The following is a 19,910-nucleotide window of genomic DNA, read 5'->3' on the forward strand; positions in this document are numbered from 1 at the left end:
GGATATATCCATAAAATACAGGGTCTATTTGAAAGACCAGACCATTCTGATAGTGTCTTCATTATTTTCCAGGCATATACGCTAGTATGTAAGTGTCTAAGGACTAAAGTCGATTAAACGTTTTCCAGAATAGAACCTCTGGCTTACCTGTGGTAAAGCTCTGAGCGGCTGTCTACAAGGGCACCGCAACTTTGCTTACTTCGACCGCCAAGCGGCATTAGTCGGATAAAGGGTTAAGCGGGGCACAATCATGCCGCTTACTCGTGGTTACTAACTAACGGTTAACATGGTCACGGTAATAATATCATACAGTATTATAACTTCATATAAACCGACGAAACGCGAGCTTTCTTTCGAATTTCAAATCTCGGGACGCGGTCGAAATCCAAAAGTTAGGGTTAGGGGTGTCACGAATGTGCCGAACGGACGTCGATGGCCTAGCTAGTGTTGAAAATGACTAAGGTGATTGAATTTGACTACCGTCATTTACGGTCAAATTTGTCAAAAACAAGTTCTTAACAGTCAAAAATGGTCATTTTCAGTCAGTTTGATTTGAAATAAAAATTATATTGTATTAAACCAACTTTTGCCCACGACTTCATCCGCCTGAAATTAAAGTAACAGGTCATTAAGTACTCATTATGATTAGTAGATTCAAAATTATTTCAGTATACTTTTTTAAATTTTAAATCTACTAACACAAAACAACACGCATTTTATCCTATTCCATTCACAAAGTATTTTGTTTGTCTAAATAAAAAAAAATTACAATCACAAAACTAGATAGAAATTCTAAGTAGACAGATGTAATTAGAATGGGTTCTGTAGGTGGGCAGCCCTATCGTATGTTGTCATACCGTGACGTACCGCGGGGCTGTTGACATTTATTTCAAAAATATGGCCGAGTTGGAATACTGTATAGATAGTATTACCGTGACATGGTGCATATAGGCAGTTAAAGTTCTGGTAGACGGCTGTTATTGGCGATCAACTTTGAACTTTGCAACCTTGAAATAAAACTTATGCATTTCAGGTATGCAGTGTGTTTCAGTCTGTGGCGTATTTTCAGAGGTGAAGGTGAATTTAATTACGAAAGTGTTTCGTGTTGGAAAGTACACGTGTATAAGTAGAATTTGTAGGTTACATACACTCTAGAAAGTCGAAAAACTTAGCAAGACGTGCTGCAGTGGCACCTTAATTAGACTCTCGAAGATTCGAACTCCTGTTAATAATAGCATTGTTGTGTTCCGGCAATTAGAGGTGAGATAGCCAGTTCCTCCGTGGTTTAGGATTCCGGGAGTAGCTCGCTTCCACCATCGGCCTGATCATCACTTACCATCAGGTGAGATACAGGTCAAGGAGCTTCCTTGTTGTAGATAATAAAAAGAACTCCTATGTTCTTCTGATTAATTTCGTTGCGGGTCTAAGGACAGTTTAATTTTCTCCGGGACAAACTTGACCTTCACTGGCTGGGTTTTTATTGGCGGTCAAGCTGGTCCTGGCTACACAGCCCACCTAGATTAGAAATAGAAATATTATTAGAACAGTCTAAATATTAAAATTCAACCAACCAAATGCTTGAGAGCACCTCTCCGAGTTTTAAAGTTTGATCAAATCATTACCATTATAATAAAACAAGCATCCTCAAAGATACCACTCGAACTAAAATCTTGAGAGTTGAGACAAAAGAAAAGCTCTAAAATTAAATAAATGAATATCTCTGAATAAATTGAGACAACTGAAGACTTCATAATGAAACGGCTGAAATATTCCCCCGTTTTATTTCTTCAAGTGTCCTTGAGGGACCGTTAACACTCTTGCCCAGTTTATATCCGTCTCCAGGCGGCAAGTGTTAAAAAAGATCTTAATCTGATGCTTAGATTTAATTGAGACATAGTAAAGGAAATAAAGGATTTATCTGGAATGATTTACTCGCAATATTATTACGGTATATCCGATATCCAGCAACAGGCTGGAGTGAACTGGATGCGTGTGGCCAGGGACAGTCGGTGGAGGGTTGAAGAGGAGGCCTATGTTCGAAGGCGAACCCAAAGGCTGCTATAGATATAGATAGATAGATTATTATGGTAACCTACTCACGTAGGTAAATGTCGTCTGCACATTTTTTTAATATTGTCTCTCATCCTTAAAAACCAAGGCTAGTTTCTGCCCGAGGCTTCACCCGTGTGAAAATAATAAGTGAAAATTTGACAGGATCTTAAAATGTTTGAATTTTAATATTTTAGAAATACCTACATAAAAATATTTTTTGAGATACCTTAAAATAAAAGACAATATGATGTGCATACATTTTTATTAAAAAATCTTACGTTTATCACAATAATGTACATTTAAATATTTTTACTTCACAATAATTACGCTAAATAACAGTAAACTAAAGCACCGATATGTTTATAATAATTTAATAGATCGTGTTAAAATTACTTTTAACAAAACAAGATAAATATACAAATTGATTTTAAATTTTAAATTAATACGAATTATACAAATACACTGTAATAAATAATTAATAGAGAACTTAACCCTTAAACACACCTAGCAATTTAAATGTTGTTAAAAAATAATTTGTATGAACTGATTGATGTTTTGTTTTTTAAAATATTTTTTTAAATAACATAATAAGTATTGATTAGATATTTATAATCTTGTTAACAATAAGAATTTATATTTTGAGGGTTGAAACCAATTGAGTTTAAAACCCTTTCATTTATTAGCTTTACAAGAAACTCAACGAATTTTCTGAACGTTTATCTTTAAGTCTGGATAGTAACTAAATTGCAGAAAAAAAAATGATGTTTTTTTTTATTAACTTGGACATTTATTATGTATTCACTTTAATAGATAAAATACTTATTACGTTTTTTTATATTAAATAATCTATAAAACTTTAATATTTATTGCATAACAGTGTTTGTAAATAAATTTCTTAATTTATAATTATTTACAAATCTAAGAATATTTCTACATACGTTATAAGTGGATATTTTTAAGTTCATAGATCTGTTTGTCTATTTTAACGAAAGCGTAAACAATAATTCAAACTGTGATGAAAAATTTAATTATTTAATGATTTCTTTAAGTTTACGCTTACGTCAAATTAGTCAATCAAAAGTTATATTTCCATGAAGAACAGACAAACTGAATGATACAATGGTGCGTAATATAGAAAAATGGTCAAGTGTGATTATTTTTACTAGTTTATTATTTACAATGTACCCTATCAGATAACATGAAAGCTATGAAAAAATTAAAAACGGGGTGAGCCTTATATTCACTAGGACTAATGTTACGCATCACGAAAGTCCGTAGACAGGTCAGACGATGTTTTACAACGTTGCCAAAAGTATCAATGCGTTAGGTTTCCATAGACGATGATTTTTTTTACAAACGTTCGTAAACATCAACAATAATTATAGTCGCCAATGCTGCACAACATTTTTACTGGTGAATACAAGGCATCATTCTAACATTTTTTTTACTAATTAGTTATTATTTTGAACTATGTACCTATAGAAAACAAATGAAGATCTTGATCACAGTAATAATAACTTAATTCACAAAGCGTTGAAGATTATTTTTTGATATGTCACTTCTGTGTAATATATTCAAGATATGCGTCGAGTACTATGTTTTCTATATAGATATGTTATGTACAAACATAATGTACAATTTATGTACACTGGTCCTTTCACCAAACATTCCTTGGACGGTACTTACATGTTCAAAATAATGTAATACAACTTTCTTTAATTTACAATAATTTCATGAGACAAGTATTTTATTTTTACTTCAATTAAACAATTATTTGATAAAGCAAAAAATATGTTTTAATAATTTTAAAATGCTACTTAATTAATTGACGTTATCCACAAAAATGTTAAAGGAAAATAAAATTAAGCAAATAAATTACTCCTTGGACGATGCACAGCAGACAAAATGGACAGAAATATTAATAAAGCTTAATTTATTCTCTGACACTTGTTAATTGCGTCTCGTTAACAAAATCCAAATTAATTAATGTCTCGTCTTTCAAAGAAAAAAGTTGCAAGACAAATTACGATTATTAAGATTTGACAAAACCTTTAACAAATGTTATTGTGAAACGAACATAAACACGATACTTTTTTTTTAATCCGCAAAAGTATTATCTGCTTTGCATACAGTTGCGCTATTGCTTTTAAAAATTTATTGGGTTCAAAATCAATTGAAAATTAAATTGTTAAGCAGTTATGAGTCTCCTAGAAAGTTGTGATTATGCTTTAAGACAGAAAGAACTCTATATTTTTAATATTCTTGCCGTAGCAACATTTAAAGTGAGACAGCAAATCTTAGTCTGTACAAAAAAATTCTTTTTTCCGAAATAAAAAACCGTCACTGCTTGAAACACCCTATATTGCTTTGATCCCATCTGTCCATGACTGTCTCCTAGATAGGTCACCTTACGTCACAATGGATGCCGAACAATAACACCATGGATGCGAGGAGCAGGCTGCAGTAGCTGGTGGTGGTCTTGACACCACTCTGGAGTTCGGCCAAGCTTGAACCTGTGGACAAGGATTGATTTAAGTCTTTTCCATGGTTACAAAAATGTTTTTTTACTCGCTTCAACGCTTGTTACTGCTTTATATTAACTATTTGTTGACAGTAATGAACGTGCGGTCAACAGCTCTCAAAGTACTACTGAATCACCCCCAAAGCATTTTGAATTTAGATTTGGAAAAAAATAGCACGCTGAATGCCGCGGATTCTATATTATCTTTTTAAGTCCTCGATGAATAGTGACAAATCAATTGTTTTAACAAACCCTTTTGAGGTTTATCTGAATTCTCATTCAGCATCGCATCAATTCCAATTCATCAGATGCCATATTGTTTTTAAAAGCCAAAAAGATTTTAACAGACCCTTTCCACTTAATTTACAAAAAAATCTGCTCTTTTTTTCTAATTTTTTATTTAATACAATTAAGGGTTAATTCATTAAAGAGTTTTATTTAACTTTAAAAGTAACACAAACGCCCACATTACCCTAGCTAAACAGTTTTTTTGTTAATTCAACTAAGGGTTAATAAAGAGTTTTATTTAACTTTGAAAAGTAACACACGCCCACATTACCCTAGCTAAACAGATAAACATTTTAACAAAACCGCTATAATTTAGCCGGGCTGGTGTAAACTCTAAGTGCTCCTCAAAGGTAATTTGCGGAGTTGGCGTTGGTAGGGCTTTGTTAGAGCAGTTTGCCGATAGCAAGGCGACTGGCGGGTAACCTGAAACTAAGGGTCAGGATACAACGGCGATTTTGGGAATACTCTTCTATTTTGTTTTAACATTTTTTTTTATTATTCTTATTCCATTTACATCGATAACCAAGAGTGAACGTTGGGGACAGAATAACCATTGCAGTTGAAGGAAGTTTATAGGCCAAAAAATTCATAATTATGTAGAATGTAAGTCAAGTGTTCATGCTTTCAGGGTATGGCGCTCACTTTCCTTAGTTAAAAATCCTTTCAATGTAACTGACAATGAATGTTCTTAGTCATTATGGCATTGTTTTTGATTCAGGTCCTGTTTGAGTCACTTCTTACATTCTTTCACGGCACCATAAGACTAAAAATTATTATGAACTTTACAAATGTACAGTTGATAGTGCATAAAACTATATTTTTTTATTGTCAAATCGTATAGCTATTTATCTACACCTTAATATGACATAATTTGTATTTAAACTAAACTAGCTAGCGCCTTATAGCCTATAGTGGGGATGAGTCTGAAAAGTCAACCGTTGTTGTGTTTGTGGAGAGAAGATATAGGTACAGCTTTGTCGCGGCGTCTTTCTTCGTAAATGCGATTAAATTGCAAACAAACATAATGATATTAAAAGCAAGTGTACTTTGGCCCTAAGAACTGTCCTGAGACAGTAAAATCTTATACCAAGTGAAGCGGCACTTGAGGTTTATTACAGAGCTAAATAAGGTGTCCTAAGTGGTTAAGTTTCTAATGAATTTATTTTCCTGCTTGAAAAGCTGAAAAATTAATGTCACTTTTCCTTACAAATTGGCGCACTAATACAAAAAAATAATCAAAATTTTAATACCTCAAAGATGGCGATGATTTTTCCCTCATACCCTTTTAGAAGTTCAGTTTTTTAATCTCTTTAGTTTGTTGATTTTATTGACTAAACATTAAAATCTGAAGAGATATATACTTATTTTGCTAGCTTTGTTTTTTTATGCAAAATATCAAGAAGAATTTAAAAATGACATAAATTAAAAAATTAAACGGACTTGACACTACTCGTATCAGTGGAAGGAATTACTGTAGGACAAGTCTATTTATATGTGGAGAGATTTACGCCCGTATTCACAAACGATGCTTGTTTAAGTGAAGCAGCAAATTGAACGCACAGCGTTGAATAGATATCTGTGATTGGTTCGTGTGTCACCTTGTGCGTCTACGCGCACTGTGAGATTAGATAGTAGATTACTATTGAGGTCTCACAGTGCGCGTGGACACACCTCTAATTCTCTAATATTAATATAGGTAATTATTAATATTAGAGAATTAGAGGTCGTGCGTTAGAATGTCATTAAAGAAGAAGGATGACAGTAATAATGTCATTATTACTGATAGAACAATCGATTCAGCCCAACCTTTCTCACTCAATTACTATGTATCGATTCAGTACATCAAAGGATAACCGATAGTTGCGTAAGAATACTTTAAAAGCACTTCCTCTTTGATGAAACCTCCTCCTGTAACGTTAATCTCCTTGAAAATAATTTCTTTGATCTCCCGCGTAACAATGGAGGCGTGACACTGCTCAGTCACGGTAAAAGCATACTTAAATGCAAGTAGCAGAAGGCTCAATTTTGCTTTTCAGATATTTGAGTAGGCCTACGTGACGCAGTAAAAAAAATTCTGCAGTAAAACTTACGCCCGCATTCACAAATATTACTATGAGGTCTCACCGAGCGCGTGGACGCACAGGGTAACACATGAACCAATCACAGAGCTCTATTCAACGTTGTGCGTCCTATTTGTATCATTTGTGAATACGGGTGATATTGTCTTAAAAATAAATTTTGAAAATTAATACACTTTTGTGACACTAAAATATTATTAATTAACATTAAATAATTATTTTTCTATTTATAATTTATGTATTATGTATAATTATTGTTAACTCGAATAGCATTGTATGTTGTGTGCACTTGTTATTGGAGCTGCAACAAGTTTTACTGTATAGCCTGCTTTAAAAGCTTTGTATGTTATGGTTGTATCCCTGTTTTGTGCACCAAATAAAATAAATAAAATAAAATTAAAAACAATATGAATCGTAAAAAGGAAGCAATAAATCATACGCATCGCTGCACTGAATCACGTATTCCACAATTTATCCCTTCTCGTGAACTATGCTTTTCTTTATGAGGGAGCCCATTATTTTTTTCAGCTCTGAGTGAGAATTTACATGGTTTTGTAGAGCAATTCCATAGGTAGTAGCCTCGTCTTGTAAATGTAAGGACGTAGCACACTTAACAACCCGGAAAGGGATCGTAAGCGTATCGACTCGAGGTGCTGTATTATTTGTAAGAAACTCCATACTGCAATCCGCACCGTAACGTAAACGCCTCGCATCGCGGTTGACAGCTCGCAAAAGGCGATACGGTGTTGATCCCTTTCCTTCCCTCTTTCCGAGTTGATAGGTAAGTGTGCTATGTAACCACAAATCACAGTCTCATGCTACAAGTTATGACCTTAACTTGTAGCATGAGACTGTGATTTGTGTATAAGGTTGCGTACAGTGATAGAAAAAGAATTACTGTGGATGAATGATGAACGATGAAGGCCGTTAATGATAATGATAAAAATAATAATAATGAGCATAAAATTGAGTTAGGCTTACTCAATTCACTTATACTGTGCCCTGTAAACAGTTTTCGAAGTTGGAAAGTTTCTTGTGTCGATAAAATCCTCTCGTTTGATATTCTGTCAAGGCAAGTGCGTCTTTATTTTCATGAAAAACTAGGTATTCACTCAGACTTGTTCGCAGAAAAATATAACGGGTGTCGGAAACAAAGTTGGATTCTATGAAACGTAAATTTTGCTTCAGTAATTCAAACAAAAGTTTCACGCAAAATGAACACGTTTCTGAAGTTTCACGTGTATTCGAAACAACTAGTGTAACGTATTTGTCCTGGAAATTTGTTGGGGTTTTGCTAACAGAAGTTGGGCCTAGCTCTAGGATTTTGTGAATTATTTGTACCGTAAACGCTTGTGACAATCTTTGGTTTAGTCTGTTTGCAATTCTAGCATTCAACAAGTAACTTTCATGATCCTACTAATCCTACTAAAATTATAATGCGAAAGTTTGGATGTCTGGATGGATGTATGTTTGTTTAAAACAGCTAAAAGAGTTTTACTAAGATAATTTTGTCGTGCGATTAGAATGCATAGTTTTGTCATGAGATCATTTGCCAAATAGGACGCCGAAGACCTTTTTTAATATTAAATTAACAGTAATGGGGATGTTTATTTTATAAAATACTTAAATAATTATAAAATAATGGGGCTGCTTTACTAACCTTGTAAGACGTGCACTCTCGCGACAGCCCTCATCTGAAGCGGGGCTTCCAGCGCGCACGTGTAATTCCCCGCGTCCTCCACCTTCAGTCGGGCCACCTGCGTTCAAAATAGCAAATTGTAGTGTATTTTTAACCGACTTAAAAAAGGAGGTTCTCAATTCGACTGTAGTATGTTTTTTTTTCTGGGACTAAGCTCATAATATTTTTCTTCACCCTGGTTACGTCTAAGCGAAAGTTTTCTTTGTAAACAATGGCAAATAACCACACTGTCATACCCTAACAATTTTGGTCGTATAGCGAGTGAACTAGTAAGTAAATTTATCCGCTGTATTTAAGTGATTTTTCGTTTGGCATTTCCCGCCAAACGAAGGGTGGTGGACGCGAACAGGCGACTTCACCCTTGTAAACAAAAAATTCAATAAAATATCTAATGGGAAAGAGAACACAATAATTTTTATTCATCTTGAAACCGTGGTTTACGTTGTAGCCTCATAAACTAAAAGATTCTGTTATTTTTCAATTTGTAATTTTGGTATAGTGCTATATTCTCAAAAATTTATTGTGTGATGTCCTGTGTAGGTTTGTAATTTCTAGATCGTCCACTTTCCGTGGCCACCTTTGTTCAGCATTAGCTAGATTAGAGTTAAGAAAAATGCCAAGCTTTGGTAAGACGGAAGATTCCTTGAAAATTGTACAGCTCTCGTGGTTCTTAGTGAGATGGATATCTCAGAAAATGGTAGGAATTTAGAAAATTACAAAAATAAAGAGAAACTAAAGTAGAGTACAGTCGTGTAAAACTTTAAAAACTGTTACATTTACTATAGATCATTTTATAATTACTTCATAGAAATTTAGAACAAAATTATAATGTTCATAATTAAAAATGATAGACAATGATTTGTTTTGATATAAAAGCCAAAGTTTGTTGAATAATTAGAATTTGAATACGAGTGAATCAGAATCAGTTATGATTGTTTAACTACGTCATACTCATAGATTTCCAATACATATTATGCCAAAATCATCATCATCATGATTTTCAGTAGGACGTCCACTACTGAACATAGGCCTCCCCAAATTATTTCCATAATGGCCGGCTATATGCCAAAATGACTATTTATAATTATAACTGTAGGGTTTTCGATTATCAAAGTAACAAGCAAATAATTTCATCCTACCCAAAAATTAACACGTTACACCTCCAAAACAAAAGAATTGTTTATGCCCATAACCACTCAGAAAGTGGGGGGAATATTTAAGTCGCCACTTACACTTTCAGCAAATATATTACCGCAATTTGGACCAACGCAGGTAAAATTACAAGGTCTTAGGGTGTTTGGGGCGGGGCTTGGCTGCCAGCGGGTTATTAGCCAGGTCGTAATAGCACCCGAGGAATAAGTGGTTAGACAACGCAATCGGAACGGCCTTGAGGAAATAATTGAGCAGCTAAGGGGTTAATTCTAAGAAAAAATAGTGAAAATGTTGGAAAACAAGCTTTGTTTTACTGCTGAATCAAACTAGGTAATTTCTCTATTCATTACCAAGTACATAAATTAACAAAAACATGATCGAAACACAATAGAAATCAATGATTACGCGGTCTTATGCGACCGCTTAGAATTTGATGGTTTAAATATGTAATTGTACATGGTTTTATCGTATGGTCTGTCTTTAACTGAATTGATTAGTGATTAGTTGATTTAATATAGTTTGGACTAAGGCTGGGTTGCACACTGTTACTGACTTTAACAAACGTCAAAAATCTGTCAAATCACAAAAACACCGGTTATCGTAATAGTTACGGTCAAAGGTGGTGCAACTAAGCCTTATCACCAGCTGCACACTGGATTTACACAGATCATAATTAAATAAAAACTATCCAAAAGTTTCCGCTAGCATTCAAAATCCACCCCACTACAGTTAACCTATCGCACGGTAAATATCAACGCTTTGTTATCTCTCGCGTTTATGAAGCCCCGGACATAATTGTGCTGCCTTCTGGACACGGTTAATTCCCCCATACTCATTTCACCTCCTACCGTCATTTTTGGACGTAAGAGCCAAAGCACACGATGCGTTGCGGCGGCGCGTTGCGATGCCGGAGCGGTGTCGCTGCGTCGACAGGACGTCGCACATTTATCAATCCGGAAAGGGATCGTATGGTAGGGTAAAAAGATTATGAGACATGTAGAGGCCCTTAAGAGCAAAATAGACGATTTGAAAGTACTAATAGTCTAAACAAATAAAGAAATTTTGACATTGACTTTGACTGTAACCGTATCAACTCGAGGCGGTCAAATTATTTGTATGAAACTCTATAGTACAACGCACACTTATCCGCACGGAAACGTAAACGCCTCACCTCGCGATTGAACGCGCGCAAAAGGCGATGACAGCTCGCGAAAGGCAATACGGTGTTGATCCGTTTCCGAGTTGATAAGTCTGCTATGAGCTTTACATAGAAATATCTGTGGCGGGCACATGAGCGGTGTGGCACCGCGCGATACGGCGAAACCTTTGGGATGCGGCGCTGCAACGCATCGTGTGCGTCGGCTCATAAGCATTTATATCGCTTTATTGTATTGCGTTTGACTACCGTGAACAGTTGATTTATTTCGTTTTGTTTATTTGCATACAATAAAGGCTTTTATGATGTGTATAAAATTCGGACTTTGTAATTTTTTTGGTTTAATGTTTCTGTATTTGGGTTTATGGCAACAAAATAAAGAATTATGCTTCAGTCAAATGATTTTCACATTTATTAAATTTTAGCTACATTTTTCTTTTAAATTTATTTTTTTGTTTCGATTTGCACAATAAAATAAAATCTTTTGAAATGATTAAAGAGTCTCAGCATCATCTGTTATATCCCAAAGGGGTGGTAAGACATACTTTATGAGTGTTTATAATTTTAAAAAGTTATGGAAAGTGTATAAGTCCCTTAAAAAGGGTTTACACACTATAAAAAAATCAAATTATTTACCTGCAAATGACTTGTCAGCGTCAACTGGTCAGTTTCAACCAGCACGCCTCCTCTAACATCTTCCAACGGAGTGGTGGTGTTTCCTTTATACCACCTCATCTCAGGTTCCACTTGGCCAGGGTGCAGGTTCAAAACCGCGCACTTAAGTGACAACGTCTCTCCGCTTTCCAGGAAAGCCTCCTTGCTCATTCTTATTTCAGGTGCTGTAAACATAAAAAGAGAGACAACTCATAAATGCCCATACTATTGTAGCATTTTTTAAAAATACTGGTCAGGTATACAGAGTGAAAACGATAAGACGTGATCTCACTCGATTATTCAAACTAATGTATTTACTATCTATTGCAATTGGAATGATGACTGATCATCATCATAAATTACTCAGGTAATGAAATCGAAATTCTATTTAGTCCGTCAGACAGATAATAAAAAAATATTGGCACGTTTATTTTATTTTTTTTCATAATCGAATCATTATAGTATTATATTGAGTTGAAATTTCGCGTGACGTCACTTTTGAGTAAAAAATCTACTCAAAAGTGACATCACGCGACATTTCAACTCGATGTAGCACTGTTATTATTTATTTATGAAAGAAAATAAAAAAACGAGTCTAATATTTTCTAATTATCTGTCTGACGGACAAATCATTGAATTTTTTTCATCTAGCCTATTATTATTAAGTATCTCTAGTTCCACTTGGTCAGGGTGCAGGTTCACAAACCGCGATTGTGAAACCGTTCACCAACAATCATTTGATCAACGAACTACTCACCAACAGGATCTTTAATCCATTAACTTTTTGCCGAAAGATCACTTTTACCCATGAAGCGTTCGCCAAGAGAACGGCACGCCAATGAACGTTTTGACCAACAAAATCTTTTGACCTCTTACTTTTCGCCCAAATGACATTTGACCCATGAAATGTTCGCCAGTAAATGTAATGGAATATAACTATTAACATTTTACATAAAAAAAATTGGCCAATCATGACCTACTCGTATTAAAAGTTGGTAAGAAACTCCCATAATAATTAAACAATCTGGATGTTTTAAATATTTTATGTCCTATTAAATTGATTTCTAACATTTATAGTCTTCTTTTCTTCTTCTTCTTTTCTTTGGCAATGACTTAAGTGACAACGTCTCGGAGAGACTCTTCTCTACATGAAAGCCTCTTTGCTGATTCTTATTTCCGGTGCTGCGAACATGCAATGCATTTAGAAATGTACTTTTAAAAGGCTTTAGCAGTTTCGTTGTTGAGTATTTGAGTGGCTTGCTACATTTAGTTTGACGTGAAGTTTTGTTGTTGTGGTTAGTTTAGAAAACTTTAAGAATATTATTAGCAACTAAGTAGGCCCACATATTATTAATTTTTAAATACGTATTTTGTAGGTACTTATATAAAAAATAGGAGATAATTAATAAATAATTAAACCTTGCCTTACGACTAATTCAGTACGCAAGAATATATGCAAACTTGTGATTAAAGATTTTTTTTGTTGTGTTTGATTACAAACGCAGCACCAAAAGTTTACACATTAAACTCTTGAATCTATTTTTCAGTACCTAGAGTTTTTATTACTAAAATCAAAATAATAGTAATGTAAAGTGATATAACAATAATGTAATACTTGTTATAAACTCACAATGGACGATAAGTTTAAACCTCTTCAGCATGGGCGGGTGTGTGGAAACGTGACAGCAGTATATTCCCGAGTCGTGGACCTTGGCGTCTGACAACGATAGCTTCCAGGTTTCACCCGCTATGTCCACTCTGTACCTATGGAAAGGTGACATTTTAATACTAGTTTTTACTATAATCATCATGACATTTTTAATCTCTACTACAGGATCACGACCCTCTCTAATTTCCCATAGAGGATTTGACCTTACAGTCCCCACGCTGGTCAGACGGGTTGGGGAGACACTACGCAAATACTAAAGGACATAGCACACTTATCAACCTGGAAAGGGGTCGTAATCGTATAAACTCGAAAACTTCGTATGAAATTCCATAAAACGCACACGTCTTATCCGCACCGTAACGTAAACGCCTCGCCACGCGGTTGACAGCGCGAAAGGCGAAGACAGCTCGCGAAATGGAATACGGTGTTGATCCCTTTCCGAGTTGATCTGTCTGCTATGACGTTTAGTCTCCATTACAGGAGCAGAACTCCCTTCACCACAGGTAAATGGAGGATTTGGCTTATACTCCCCATGTTGGCCAGACGGGTTGGGGAGGCACTACGAAAATAATCGTTCGTAATCGTAAGTCTCTCCAACCCGTCTGACTAGTGTGAGGAGTATAAGCTACATTCTACATTCTACATCAAGAGTTGTGCTCTTGCAATGACTAAATGACCTGATGATGATGATGACGATAATGAAAGGGAAATAGTCTGAATGATATAGTGCTCAGTGTTTAGTTTTCTGCCTTAAATTGTTGTTTTGTGAAATGATAAAAATTTATGTGCGCAAAAACAAATCAAAAATCGGACATTTTTTATAGTTATTCATTTAGCAAATTATATGAATGCTGACTGAATAGTTTCCCTTCAATAACTGGGTAATTTAAAAAAAATCAATAGTTATTTGGTTAACCACATCACCGACGGAAATAATCTGATTGTATTCAGCTCACTATATTTAACAGCAGTATTAAGTAAAAGGATTGAAGGCAAAAATGAACATTAACTTTTTTCTGAATTAAGGTCTCTGAGTAACAAAAATAAGAAAAAAACATTTTAATATAGCAGTGCTATCTTTTCAAAAGGTTTTTAGTTTAACTTTCAAGAACTTATTTGCTTCAGTTGCTTACATGTTGTAACTTTTGTAAGGCTGGGTTGCACCATCTTACTTTAACTTTGAAAAACGTCAAAAATCTGTCAAACTCCATATAAAAACACTGGTTATCGTTATAGTTACGGTCAAAGTTATGTGGTACAACTCACCCTAAGTAACGGCAAAATAAAAAACTCAATTCAGTTAACGGTAAAATTACGGCATTTAATGCGGGAAACTCGGTAAAAACACCTTAAATTGCGGCAAAATGTACTTCCAAGTGATACATCACCGCTTAACTTAAAGCCTCATAACTATCAACTACCCTCGCCGTAAATAACATTTTATTATTCACGAAAAACTAAAAGTAAAAGCCCCTTCACACGAGCCATGAATCTCTGCCGGTTTATACGGGTCCGGTAAAAACCGGCACAGGTGAATCCGATTTAAGTGAAAATTTATGGTGACGTATTATCTCGAGTGCGAACCGGAAAAGGTGCAGGGACAATAGTTTTGCACAGGACAGTGGCAGTCACAGGGTTAAGTTTAATCATTAAGGCCCGATTCGACGAAACTTTTATCCGAGAACAACTCCTGGTATTGTGGCACATTGACAGTTTCAGAATAGGAAATATGTCAAAACTGACGATTTATTCTGAGATTAATATTTACTCTAGTTTGGTCAAATCCACCCTAAATAATGATGTGCTCGTAAGTACTTCTTCTCAGCAGTGACAAATATTTATTTTGTAGCACTGGAGTAAAGACTAACTAGGATGGACTGTCCTGTTTGTGTAGGTAAGTTTTTTAATGTGTGAGTTTGTCAAATTTGAAATTAGCTAGCGTTATTTTTATGGGCTTAGTTAGCGAGACAATTATGCCCGTTTTCACCATCAATCCCTAATTTTTAAGTGACCCCTATGAAAACCAAATTCCTGTTATGTGTTACCATAGGGGTCACTTAAAAATTAGGGATTGATGGTGAAAACGAGCATTAGAATAGGTATAGCTCAAAGCAAAATCACAAAGCTGCCACTTATGATCAAAGTCTACCTTGTACTACTGAAACTAATTAAATAAGTGTAGTGTGAGTTTGAAGTACAATCAAGGTACGAACCTATAATCTGCAGTATGTGTGTCCAGATCTACCGTTAGTAGCTCCAAATTCTCGTCTTCTGATACTCTTATCCACGATACCTGAAAAGTACACTATTATTAGATTTTTGTACTTATAGAGCTGATGACCATTGGGTAGTAAAGTTCTCGATAAAAAAGGATGACGTTACGTGGGCAGGCCTCCCACTAGATGGACCCAAGAACTGGTGAAGCTTGCGGGAAGTTACGAGCAGCGCAGGACCGGTCACTGTGAAAATCCTTGGGGGAAACCTTTGTCCAGCAGTGGACGTTATTTGGCAGAAACGATGACGAAAAGTATTTACAGTTTTATCCCTTAGAGAGGTGACTCTGCAGTCAAAGATACCTGTGTCGGCTTTGAAGACAAGCTAGCTAAACATTGTAGCATTTTATTCAGTTGTGATAAAGGCGATAATAAAGAGAGCCTGATGCACTGTGTTTTCGCTTAATTTCAAATTCTTCCTATGTTCTTCTGATTAGTTTCGTTGCGGGTCCAACGACATTTAACTTTCCCCTGGTACAAACATGGCCGTCTCTGGTTGGAGTTTTATTGGCGGTAAAGCTGTAGATCCTGGCTATACAGGAGTTGCAACGGTGGGAACGAGAGGTGAGAATAGTCCCTTTTTGAGTACTTACAGTTTTATCCCTTAGGGAAGTGACTCGGCAGTCAAAGATGACCGTTGAGCCTGTGTCAGCGTTGACGAGGGTGTCATCCGATGCCTTCCCATCCTCGAACGAAGGTGGCTTGAACCTGCGAAAAATTACTTCTTGTAGTTTTGTTTCGTTGCAGTTTTGGCTCTATTTGTGAAAGGTATACTGAAAATGGAAAAGCCTGACGAATTAGTATTTTTAAGGAGAAATGGAAAGGGCACATAGTACGCAGAACTGGCGATCGATGGGGCAGCAAGGTTCTCAAGTGGGGGCCACAAACCTACCGGCCCACCTACAAGGTGGACCGACGACCTCATAAAGGTGCAGGAACGCGCTGGATGCCTCTTACAATCTGCCAATATAGGAACTATTGGGGGAGGCCTATGTTCAGCAGTAGAGCAGTCCTGTGGCTGAAAAAAAAAATGATGATGATCTCAAAATGAATGTTAAACAAATACGACTAACATAAAACCAAACCGTTTACGTTTACCTAGAAAATATTCAGCTCACAATAAATATACATCAGTTTACTCTTATTAAAAGTTTAGAAACAAAATATACCTAGTAATAATAAGTTCGAACAAATGAATATGTTAACACCCACGTTCCATACCACATAATATTATTATAGTATTTATTAGAACCAAGTTATAACAAAGACTTTATTTCTCCTTAATACAAACCCAAGAAATATAAGTATCCAAGTTATTCTTTTGTTTCCTGTAACTAAAGTTGTACAAAGATCTTCTATTATTATTTATATTACGAAAAGTGTTACTTATGTTAGTAAGTAACGAAGTTAAAGTTAATACCAATTCTAATTAAAACTTTTCGGGACATTCAAACCGACATTTCCACATACATAACCACAGTTTTAGAATTATTACGCCTTCTGTATGAAGCCTTACTTTTGCAGAACCGGCACAATTATCAGGCCAAGTACAGACAACAAAACAAGTTCTACATTGTGGTAACTTATGTCGCGGTTATTAAGGAGGTATACCTCGAAGCGCCCCTATGCTTACTAAATAAAGCTATACCTGAGAACTTTGTTCTCCTCCTATGTTCTTCTGATTAATTTGGTTGCGGGTCCAATGAAAGGCGAAGAAAATCGGCAAGACTTGGAGCGAGACGAAACGCGTAATTCAAGACCGAATGCGATGAAGGACTGTTGTGGACGCCTTTTGTAGACGCCCTCTGTCCCATCTAGGGGACATAGAACATTAACGCCCATTTTCACCATCAATCCCTATTTTTAAGTGACCCCTACATAACATAACATAACAGGAATTTTGTTTTTATAGGGAGGGGTCACTTAAACATTAGGGATATATGGTGAAAACGGGCAAAAGTCAAGTTTCAGTCAAGTCACTTGGTGCGCCTCAAAATGAGTGCGCTTCGACAAACACCTATAGGTCTTTATATAAAGTGCAATTTTGCTTGAAACATTTAGTCTGGCATAGTCGAATGTACAATATACAGAATACAGCATAATTATCAGGGTTAAACACTGTGGCTTCTATGTAGTTGTAATAGGTGTTATTTTACATCAAAAATGTATAGTCTAATAATGTTCTAGACTGTACAATATACGTGCGGTGCCAATGTTCGCGTTAACGAGTCTTGGTCGATTAATTTAATTAAAAAACTTCGAAAATAACAGCGAAAGCGTATTAAGACGTGTCAAAGACTTTTCGAAAGTTATCCAAAGTGAAGCACATTTTGGCAGAAAATAAGAACGTATTTTTATGCTACATGCCTTATTTTAGTACTTAACTTCTTTGAGAGTGTGATTTTATTTCTTTAAAACAACAATCTATGCGACATTTACACTAATGTTATAAATTCGAAAGTAATTCTCATCTTTTACTTTATCTATTCCATTTCATGCTTATACAACTAAACCACTATGGTGCCATGATTTAAATGATGGTATAGAGATAGTATAAGACTCCTTGAAAAACATAACCCTCCTTCTAGCGTAGTCGGGTAAAAACAAAGCATAGTTTTTACCGCGATTCTTGAAAGAGGACAAGTGCGCAATAAATTATTTTTGTTCCGATCGAAATTTAACAGTTTTTACAAAAATTAAATATTAGGTTCTGAAACGTGGTCGCGTCGCTTACTATGGTCCTCGTAAGAAGGCTCAAAGTCACCCAAAGGGCGATGGAGCGGGCTATGCCCTATGTAGCGTGGGCAGGCTTCCTACTAGGTGGACCGACGATCTGGTGAAGGTCGCGGGAAGAGCCTGGATGCGGGCAGCGCAGGACCTTTCATTGTGGAAAACCTTAGAGGAGGCCTTTGTCCAGCAGTGGACGTCATTCGATCGAAATTTGCTCGTGCGAAGCTCTGGACAAAAGTTTTTTAAAGGACATCTTGACATAAAAAAATATAGGGACCTCTAAAGCTACATTGAAAGATATTTCACGTTGCGAACATTCAGAATGAAACCAAAGACAAAGTGGCATACATGATCTGATATAAAGTTATGATCCTTGTCCCTTTTATAGAACTCGTTTAGAACATCGCGTACATAAGTTACGGGTTTTTGGGGTTCCTTTGTTACCGAAATATATTAGAAACTAGCGGCCGCCCGCGACTTCGTACGCGTGGACCCCGTTTTATCCTTAGGGGTGAAGTTTCGAGTTTTTTAGGGTTTACCCGGAAATTATTCAAACTTTTCTCGCTGTAAAAACCATCCTTGGACTTCAACAAACATTTTAAAAAAGAATTGGTAAAATTGGTCCAGGCGTTGTTGAGTTATGCGCTTACCAACACATTTTGCGATTCATTTTTATATTATAGATACCTACATTTTTGTCTGAAATTATTTTGAATCCTATGAAGTCCTCTTAAAGTCACAATTTGTTTAATCGCATATTGTAAATGCTAAGAGCTATATTTAATATTTTAAATTTTTCACATATTCCCAAACTATTATAGTAAGTACAGTTAAGTACTTCTGGAAGCAAGAACCTGGATGCGGGCAGCGCAGGACCGGTCATCATAGAAATCCTTGGGGAAGGCCTGCTGTGGACTTTATTTGGCTGAAACGAACGAACTTCTACCAACACTGAAAATAATTTTTGGTTACTGTTTACACAACAAAAGTGACCACCGAACACTTTGGTTATGAGGAACAAAATGTTGTGTAAATTAAACAAATAATTCGGTAGTGAGCACGACTTAGTTTGGTTATAGTTAACACTTAGTTCGGTTGTCACTTTTGTTGTGTAAGCAGTAACCAAACATTTTTTTCAGTGTAGGTTTAAATTAAATGGAACCTTCTCAAAAATGCGTATGACTTGGTAAGTGATTCGTATATAATAAGCGATTTACGGGAAAAGTTTAATTGGTTCTCTACTATTATAGCATTGACAATATTGAGAATTTTGGAATATGACCTTACACGTGCCCTAATTCCCTTATTACTTACTATACATACATAGTTAGACGCTACGAACCTTGGTAAATTTTAGTGCACATTTTTCTATATTTTAAGCTTATTTATTGTACTTCCAAACTCGCACAAGAGCGTCTGCCACAAAGCTCCGAAAGAAACAAATCTGAAAATGCCCTTAGACAATACCCAATCCCTCTCATTGTCGTTAATTTTCTACGGAACTCCGAGTCTCTCGTTTTTTCACAAAGAAAAATGTGACCCTACAGGGTGTTTTATTCAAAGTGGATCCATTTTTGTGGACGTGCCACGAGTACAAATTAACTCTCCAATATTACACTGAAACACAGTGTAAGCTGA

At 35.7% G+C, this 19,910-nt stretch overlaps 1 protein-coding gene across 1 annotated transcript in view; it reads right to left on the reverse strand.

Annotated features, from left to right (window-relative positions):
• Positions 1-4,193: 4,193 nt before the first annotated feature.
• Positions 4,194-19,910, reverse strand: part of LOC114364482 (hemicentin-1) — an 82,595-nt gene continuing 66,878 nt past the window's right edge. The window contains exons 4-9 of the mRNA XM_028320652.1: positions 16,136-16,250; positions 15,483-15,562; positions 13,231-13,364; positions 11,583-11,785; positions 8,600-8,696; positions 4,194-4,565 (exon numbers count right to left, since the gene is read on the reverse strand). Of these exons, the coding sequence (XP_028176453.1) occupies positions 4,456-4,565; positions 8,600-8,696; positions 11,583-11,785; positions 13,231-13,364; positions 15,483-15,562; positions 16,136-16,250 (739 nt within the window). The 3' untranslated portion in view covers positions 4,194-4,455. The remainder of the gene's footprint in view (positions 4,566-8,599; positions 8,697-11,582; positions 11,786-13,230; positions 13,365-15,482; positions 15,563-16,135; positions 16,251-19,910) is intronic.

Source organism: Ostrinia furnacalis, unplaced genomic scaffold (genome assembly GCF_004193835.3).
Source record: "Ostrinia furnacalis isolate ACB-3 unplaced genomic scaffold, ASM419383v2 OfSCF7441, whole genome shotgun sequence".
In the NCBI taxonomy this organism is placed as follows: domain Eukaryota; kingdom Metazoa; phylum Arthropoda; class Insecta; order Lepidoptera; family Crambidae; genus Ostrinia; species Ostrinia furnacalis.